The 9,097-nt window shown below is 35.9% G+C and overlaps 1 protein-coding gene across 1 annotated transcript; it reads left to right on the top strand.

Moving 5' to 3' along the window:
* Positions 1-359: 359 nt before the first annotated feature.
* acer1 (alkaline ceramidase 1) lies at positions 360-8,449 on the top strand. Its single transcript, XM_079827457.1, has 7 exons — positions 360-806; positions 1,809-1,930; positions 2,269-2,383; positions 4,591-4,729; positions 5,198-5,335; positions 5,426-5,563; positions 7,498-8,449. The coding sequence occupies exons 2-7, from the start codon at positions 1,838-1,840 to the stop codon at positions 7,673-7,675; spliced, it is 801 nt and encodes a 266-aa protein (XP_079683583.1). The 5' UTR covers positions 360-806; positions 1,809-1,837; the 3' UTR covers positions 7,676-8,449.
* Positions 8,450-9,097: the final 648 nt, after the last annotated feature.

The raw sequence follows: 9,097 nt of genomic DNA on the forward strand, positions 1-9,097 counted from the left end.
CACCCACTAATTCACTTCACCTGTCAGTGGTCATAATGTTATGCTTGATGTGTGTGTGTGTGTGTGTGTGTGTGTGTGTGTGTGTGTGTGTGTGTGTGTGTGTGTGTGTGTGTGTGTGTGTGTGTGTGTGTGTGTGTGTGTGTGTGTGTGGACACAAACGTATTATGTATAACCACTTTTTTATAAAATAAATAATACATTAAGGACAAACTACTACCTCTAAATAAGCTAAATAAATAAACTAATGTAGCCTACTTAAAATATGAGTTAAAATTAGTTAAAATATTCTACTATGAATTTGTAATAAATCATTGTCTCCTCAAAAAAAGTAACACGCGTAGTAACCTGAGAGCAACTATGGCTGAAACTGGTTTCCAAGGTAAACTTTTGTAAAGGAGGTTCTGTGTGAGGCGGCAACGGCATTCCTTTCAACGAATTTTAATGTCGGTGAAGGCATGAAATATGAATATTTTAAATTTTTAGTTTATGAGTTGAAGGTCGTCAAAGAGTCGACAGGTGAGGTGCAGGTAGATTGACCTCAGTTCTTGCCGGAGGCGGGAACGCGCGTGCCAGGCCAGCCGTTGTCATGTAAAACGGCGCGTTTCAGGTCTGTCTTCATAGCGCGCTGACAGGTTCACGATACAATGGCCCGATGAGGAGGAATGGCACTTCCACCGTTTGCTCGGTTTCACTTGAACCCTCCAGGTGATGTCACAGCGCGAGACCCGCGTAACAGGATCGGGGACATTTCTCCTCTACTTAAACCTGACACATAGAGCGCGCGGCTGTGGATGCGTTTTTCACAGGTAAGCCGTAGTTTGTTTCTTTTTATTTAAGCGTACGGTCGTTTGGTATTGATTCGAGATAGTTTATAGTGATGCATTTCCATCATCAGCCGTTTCGGTTATTGTAGCTAATAGTGTTTGTGTGCTTTCTCAAGTCTGTGCGCTCCCCGACCCCTACCAATTAATTCATTATCCAGAGGATTCACTTTTCCCGTGCTCTGCCGGGTAATGATAGGATGTAGTTGTATCAATATCACAAAACCAACAGGCTAAAATCATATTATAACCACTTTTACTGCTGGATCTGTAGGTACTTGTGCTCTAGGACCTATTTAAACAAGTTATTGATTTAAAGCGATGTTATCCGTTATGCATTAGGCTATGTCTGCAGTAAAATTCAAATCAACAAAGAGATAAACTCTATAGACACTCCATTGGCTGTCTGAAAACTTTGTCAGCTCAAAAAATGTCACCTTGGGGGTCTGATAGCCTAAACGTTGCGTACGCAATTTTCCACGCACATATTGGGATTTATTAAAATACTTACGCACTCTTACGTACGCACTCTCTTACTGGAGTGAGCGAAGTAATGAAGTAAACGGAATTAATTTAAACTTCATGTTGAGATACACATTTATATGAAACATCACACTTTTATTAGTGGAGTTTAGCAATTTTGCGCGTGTTCTGGCGTACGCGTGGTTTTATAATACATCTAAAAATAAAGTTTTTACATGAGCACGAGGGCCCACGTGTTTACATTGAATACAGTGGAAAAACATCCACTGTCTTGTGTGAACAGCCCGTCCTTTAATAAAATTTGTGTATCTACTAGAGACACCAAAAAGGCAGATATTTGCTTTTGTTCAGTATCTCCATTCTGTCACAGTAGAGTCTAGAACACTCCTCTGTGTAAAGACAACAATCACCATGGCAAGTGTTTTGTTCTTCAACACAGAGTAAGCCATAGAATTTTTGACGTATCATAACAGAGAATAATAAAACGGTCTCTCTTTCTCTCAGAGATCCCGTAATTCCCATCCCATGACAAAATGGCAGGTGTGTTTTCCTACGAGAGCTCTGAAGTGGACTGGTGTGAAGACAACTATAAACATTCAGAGAATGTCGTGGAATATTTCAACACGGTATGAGCATAACAGACGGGCTGCAAATCCTTTCACACATTAGTCACTGTGAATCATTCTCAATTCAGCCATTAACACTAGAGGAATCCTATTTGTGGCATTGTTAACTACTTTGATTACTACACCCACTATAATTACACATCTTCAGCCAGTGACTCAGGCACAATGTAAGTGATAGAATCAAGTGCTGTTAAGTTCAGCCCATCCAGGTATTATTTATGGTTCTGTATAATACAAAATGCATAAAAGTCAATGCGACTATGCTACAAAACCACATTTAGGGGCATCATAGGATTTGAGTTTGAGTATTTCTGATTCAGCATTTGTTCCTCCTTCAGATGAGCAGTTTGTTCTTCTTTGTGATCGCACCCATAATGCTCTACCTGCTGCACCCGTATGCCAAGGAAAGAAACCTGGCTGTGCATCTGGTCTGGATCATGATGGTCTTTGTAGGTTAGTGTGAAAGTTGAATCTAAAAGGGGTTGAACTCGTGACATTAACAATCCAGTAGGGGGCAGCATTGTTCAATAGCCAAATCAAATCTAAAGCCAGCTAAACTGAAATCCACTGATTCATTCAAATAAATGCATTTATGAAATGTCCCTTTGATTTTGTTTGTTTGTGGCAAAATAAGCCAACAAGTGTGATTTTATACGAACTAGAAAACGCAACAAAAAATTTGACATGCAAAATTTGCAAATGAATACACCAGAAATGCAAGAAAACCATGTTAAAATTATTATTATTTAAAATATTGGTTATAAAGTATAAAATTGCATTATAAAAAATAAGGGTAACACTTTACAATAAGGTTCTTTATTTAAGATTAGTTAACTACATTAGTTAACATGAACTAATAATGAACAGCACTTATAAAGCATTTATTCATCTTTGTTGAGCTCTGGGACCATTTTTGGGATTTCCGCCTGGATTTGGCCTACACAAATTGAAAAGCTTCCCATAGCCACATACAGTGGTCTAAATTCAAAATTTGGTGTCATTTTACAGGAAACCCTTTGAAGTTACATAAACCACTGCTAAAAGTGATAAACATGTAAGTATATGTTGTCTAAGCTGTTATACCCCCCCCCTCCCCCCAAAAAATAGACACTTTTTGATTATTATTATTTTTAAATATAAATTCAGTTTTGAAAGTGCGTAACTCAGGCCCTGTGTGCTCTAGCACCCTGCAGACATTTTGGGCTGTTTCCACTAAATTCCAGAAGATAGTGGAAAAAATATTTTTTACCAATACCACTATACAGTGGTATAATTGCAATATCCCAGTGTCATTTAATTATTTTCTCCAGTGTTTGCTGATATATGCTGGAAACAGCCAAAACTTTCTGCAGGGTGCAGAGCACACAGGGCCTGAGATATATGAATTTATAACCAAAAAATCAAAAAAGCCTATTTTGTTTGTCTGTTTTTTAAACATTTTTATATGTTTATTATATCAAACACAACATATACTATACTATTTATCACTTTCAGAAGTGTTTGTAATTTCAGGGTATTCTGTAAAAAAGACACAGGGATATTGCATTGATACCACTGTATATGGGGATGGGGGGGGGGGGGGGGGCAAACGGAAATGAAATAAAAAAGGTCATATTCCTCCATTCTGATTCATTTGAATAAATCTTGCATACACACAAAAATCTTTTTTTCAGCATTTTCTGGAATTTAGTGGAAACAGCCCAAACTGTCTGCAGGGTGCTAGAGCACACAGGGCCTGAGTTACACACTTTCAAAACTGAATTTACAACCAACAAATCAAAAGGCATCTCTTTTTTGGGAGAGATATTACACCTCAGACAACATATACTTTCATGTTTGTCACTTTTAGCAGTGGTTTATGTAACTTCAAAGGGTTTCCTGTAAAATGACACCAAAAGTTTGAATTTAGACCACTGCATGTGGGTATGGGAAGTTTTTCAATTTGGGTAGGCCAAATCCAGACGGAAATGGTACCATTACCAATGGTAATTTAGTGTAAATAAGTTACCTTTTGTAAAACAAATGCCAAAGTGATGCATGTCTCCAGAAATGGTACCACATATGAGGTCAGAGCTCCTCCACAGACATTTAAAATTAAAGGTATATACATGATGATGTCATTCCGGACCCTGTACCGGGTCCGCAGAGTTTAAGTGGTTAATGTTAATTTCAACATTTTACTAATGCATTATTAAAATCTTGTTAAAATTAGTTAATGCACTGTGAACTAACATGAACAAACCATGAACAGCTGTATTTTTATGAACTAACGTTAACAAAGATGAACTAATGCTGAGCAGAGGTGTTGTGAATGGTTAGTTCATGTTAACTAACACATTAACTAATGTTAACCAATACAACCTTATTGTAAATGTTACCAAATTAATAATTATATATCTTTTTTTTTAATTCTCCTGTATTTGTCAAAACTGCAATGACAAGCACATGTTGAATAAGCTAAGAATGCAGATGTTTTGCTCAACCTCAATAAAATACATTTTTATGGCATTTGCATGACCACCTTATACATGTCAACCTATTAAAGTCAACCTGTATTCACATCCCATTTTACTTCCATTTCCTAGAGAAAAGGGACATTTGACTAGAAAAATGTAGTGTTGCGTTTTTCTCCTTTTCATGATGTCTCTCTCTCTCTTCAGGTCTCTTCTCCATGTATTTTCACATGACTTTGAGTTTTATGGGCCAGATGCTGGACGAGCTGTCAATCCTGTGGGTTTTGGCTATTGGCTACTCCCTGTGGTTCCCACGCAGACACTTCCCATCTTTTGTTAAGGACAGGTAACAATCTCATCTTTTTTTCTGCTTCTGTACCATGGTCTGTACCATGCCATTACATAGAGAGGTCTGTTTCTATGGTTCATGGCATGAACTTGTCTTCCTCCTACAAAAAAAATCTGCATCTGCAGCTCTGTAAAAATAGGAGCAATTAAAGGATCCATTTACAGTCTTCCGTTTGTGTAACAGTAACCCTGTTTTAACCTGCAGCATCATATTCTGATCTCACTGTGGGAGAGATGGCTTCCACAGCTTTCTCAGTAAGGGTCCATCCAGCCTTATATTAATATTTAAATGCTTGAAAGCTAAATGAGATGATTTGCTGATGTTTTAAGCTTGCATCTTAAGAAAGTTACTGACCCCAATCTATAGATTCCCCTGATTTTCCATTATTATTTTGAACATTTTAGATGACTAGACTATCTGCAGTCTAAAGCGTGGTCTCTCTTTCTTTGTTTTGTCCTTTCTCAGGAGAACGTTCTCTCGTGTGGTCCTGATCATCACTGTCATAAGCACTCTGTCCTCTTTTGTCAAACCTACGGCCAATGCCTACGCTCTCAACTTCTTTGGCATCCATATCTTCTTCTCTCTGTTTATGGAGTTAAGGAGGTAAAGCATGTGCATTCATCTTTTTCAGGTGTTGTCCACTTGCATTTCTTGTTTTCACTCTCATTCAATACTGATCTATTTGTCAAACAGTTGCACAGATGAGCGAGTGCTGCGTCTGGCCTGGTCGTCCACTGGCCTGTGGGTCCTGGCCATCTTCTGTTGGGTTAGCGATCGCTTCGGCTGCAGCTTCTGGCAGAAACTGGGCTTCTGTTATCTGCACGGTATCTGGTGAGTGAGCCATGCTTTTCTGCTGTATGTTGAGCACAATTTAACCCTGTAAATAAATACCACTGAATCGTGATTAATATGCAAATCTCGAAGATTATAAACACGATCAAAGCTTTGCCGCTAAAACTGTTCTTTATGTTGTATATACTTTTTTAGCAAGTAAAAGGCTTTTTCTTACAATTGTAAAAATCGTCTTTTTGTTGTGAAATCTTTATTGGCGTAAGAATACGTTTTATATTGTTAGTAATATTTCAAGATGAACAATTACCCGCCGGAAGCAACTGATTATCCATACATCATGTTTTAGAAATATCATGTTAAAATGTATTTGGGTCAATGACAAATAAGAAAAATAATAATTTCTTTAAGATAAAAAAATAATAATTTTAAGCAAAAGAGCATTAAAATGCATTTTTATGTCCAAAAAATGTATGGTGTTGATTCATATTGGTTTTACAGCTTTTAAGACAGCATTAATTCATTATTAAACAAGATTTCTGATTTTACCACCCAGAAAATGTCAGGTGGTGCGACCATATAGTAATTTAAAATAATATACATATACAAAATACATATGAATCATTGTAAAATGCGTATCACATGGTAAATTCTCTTTCCCTTTTCTATGTATTGCCCTTTTAGTCCAATTCATATAAACTGACACTATTCCATGTGTTCAGAACACAATTTTTCATAAGGAGTTTTTATGTTTTTATTATTTGTATAAATTATATAATGGTTTACATTTTATATTTCTTACTTCATTTTGCAGTCGCAGTGGGAATGGATACTTTTAAATGTAAATTCGCTGGTCGCACCACCTGGCATTTTAGGTCTTTGAAACACCACAACTCAAAAAGTCAATTGAATTTTTTTTTTTTAATTAAAGAATATCTTATAATGGAAATATTGTAGATCAATTTGATATGTGACATTTTTTTTTTTTTTAGGAAAATTATGAATTCGGACACAAAAAATGCATGCATTTATTGTATATGTTTTGTCACCCACAATAAAAAGTACAGAGTATTAAAATATCATCTTACTATAACATTATTTGGAGATTTAGAGTTACTGATATTTATTTGAATTTTAAGTAAGTACAGTAGTGGCCTAGGGAAATTGACATCTTCACCCTTTACTCAAATATTATTCATTATTATCATTATTATTTGTGATAACGCAATGAAATATGCCAAATTATGCGGACATAACTTTTGGCCAAGTTGTCAAAAATAATTATGAGCACATGCAAAAACAAGAGAGAACCTACAAAATATTAATAATTGATTACGTTTAGTCAATGATTGCTTTTTTAATGCATTTTTCTTTGCATATTCAAATAAACCTTGTGGCTGTAGCTCATTTTTTGCTAAATAAGTTTTTTGGATAAATACCTTACATTATGTTTTGTGTTTTGTTCTACCCACGTATGAAAAATATTAAGACAATTAAATATATAAAATTCACTTTTGGCCACTGTTGTATTCTGTATGATAAAGATCTCAAGTCATTTACATTACAAGCTATCAGAATTTGGTCATTTAAATATCAGCAACTGCACCAAACTGCATATTTTTGCTCAAGTTTGTGCCTCTGAATAAAATTGAGGTGTTTTGAGTCTGAGTTCCATATTCTCCTATATAATACTATATGACCCATAAAAACCTGATGTATCAATATGATACACAACAAAAAGTATTTTAGATATTTAACATTTTGTCTAAAGTTTCAATTAAAAAAAATGAATAAACTGCCATTAAAAATTATGTCAGGCCTTACAGGGCTAAGCCACATTGTCCAGACTTCCAGACTGTCATACATATATATATATATTTATATATACACACACACACATTTTTTTTTTCTTAAATCGGATTGTCATGTAAATCTTTTTTTTTTTTTTTTTTTTAAATCTCCACCTCTCTGTTCAGGCACATTCTGATTGTGGTGGCCACAGCTTACGGTACCACTTTGGTCGCTTACATGGATGCGAGTCTGGAGATCCCTTATTCCCTCCCGGACCTGCAGTACTGGCCACGGAATAACTGGGCCATTGGACTGCCTTACATAATCCTCAAAGGAACCACAAAGACCCGGAAAAGATGCTAGCAGACACAACAAGATAAACAGATGCTATCTCATTTTTAAAGCTGCTTGGTGTAGCGCTGCTCTAGGACCAGCGTTTACCGTTCAAATCTTGGCGAATGCATTTTATATGGACTGGAAGGAGCTGATCCTAGATCAATACCCTCCCTGAGACTCCAAGTGTTATGTGAACACTGAAGAGAATCTTGTCATATGAAACACACGTTGCATGTTGGGGGGAAATGGTTGCAGTTTCAGGCACTTTCTCCTCATTTCTCACACAACCCGAAACTGAAGTATTTGTGTTTGAGTGTTTCCATGAAAGTAACTGTTTGTATTCTCATCTTTACCAACAACGTGCTGTTGTTATGTGAAAATGAATATTTGACAGGATGTATGTACAAAACATTCTGAAACAAATGATTCCACTTTTAAGACAATCAACTGAGATAAAAGGTCATAGCAACTACTTGGATGATTCATAGCGAGATTCATGGGTGAAACTGGAATGATGATTAAAGTGTAAATGTTATAGTATTAGTCTGATCAGATTCATGCCACCTGTACGATGTGAGATTTTCTCACAGCAATAACTGGGATTTATGTGCATTTTGGTGTGGGATTTTTAAATATAATTTTATTTTACTGTATTTTTTGTTAAAGAACTTTATGTATTAAATATCTTTATATTGTGTGCTAACTTCTAACCTCCACCTCAGAGTATAATATAGTGTATATTGATGATATACCTTTCAATGGCTTCACTGTGGAAAATAAATTATGAAAGATGGGACATGCATTTGAAGTGAGATCGTTTATTTAAGGGTTTATCATTTAAAAGTATTTCAAAGAAACGCCATGAGATACACTCAGAGAATAAAAGTCAAAAACTAGCCAGAGACAAAACGTACAATGATGCTGCTTGTTGCGTGCTTTATGTAGAAAACAAAGATAATGGGGTCAACTCCAGGTTATGGAGACTTCACCCAAATAGCACAACCTATGTTCTTCCTGACACAGCGCCATCAAGCGTGCATCATACGTGTAGTGCAGCTGAGCTGCTTCGTGAACTCTTCACTACCTTTTGCTGAAATAAAAATCTGTACTGTTAAGGTTTTATGTTTGACAAGTGGTTTAAAGCAATAATAACACTTTTTCGTGAATTCAGTCCTCTAAACTACAATTATAATAGGCCTATCATAACATTTTATGTTTGTTTGTTTGTTTACATGTAGCTGATTTACAGTCTATAATAGGCTATTTAAAGCCACATTTCATTGTGATAACGTACCATAGTGTGACAACATTAACGTGTGCTAAATGACCCCTTTTCATTGAACACTTTTCAAAGTGAGTTAAACGAATGGTCTGGCTTATTGTAGCCAATACCTTAATACACAGAAAGAAAACATCCCTGCAAAATATGTTCTATAGTAAAAAGTGTGA

Source organism: Gobio gobio (genome assembly GCF_949357685.1).
Source record: "Gobio gobio genome assembly, chromosome: 10".
Classification (NCBI taxonomy): domain Eukaryota; kingdom Metazoa; phylum Chordata; class Actinopteri; order Cypriniformes; family Gobionidae; genus Gobio; species Gobio gobio.

Coding starts and splice junctions, on each gene's coding strand:
- acer1 (XM_079827457.1), top strand. CDS start 1,838: ATGGCAGGTGTGTTTTCCTACGAGAGCTCTGAAGTGGACTGGTGTGAA. Junction 1,931..2,268: donor TCGTGGAATATTTCAACACG/GTATGAGCATAA, acceptor TTCCTCCTTCAG/ATGAGCAGTTTGTTCTTCTT. Junction 4,730..5,197: donor CCATCTTTTGTTAAGGACAG/GTAACAATCTCA, acceptor GTCCTTTCTCAG/GAGAACGTTCTCTCGTGTGG.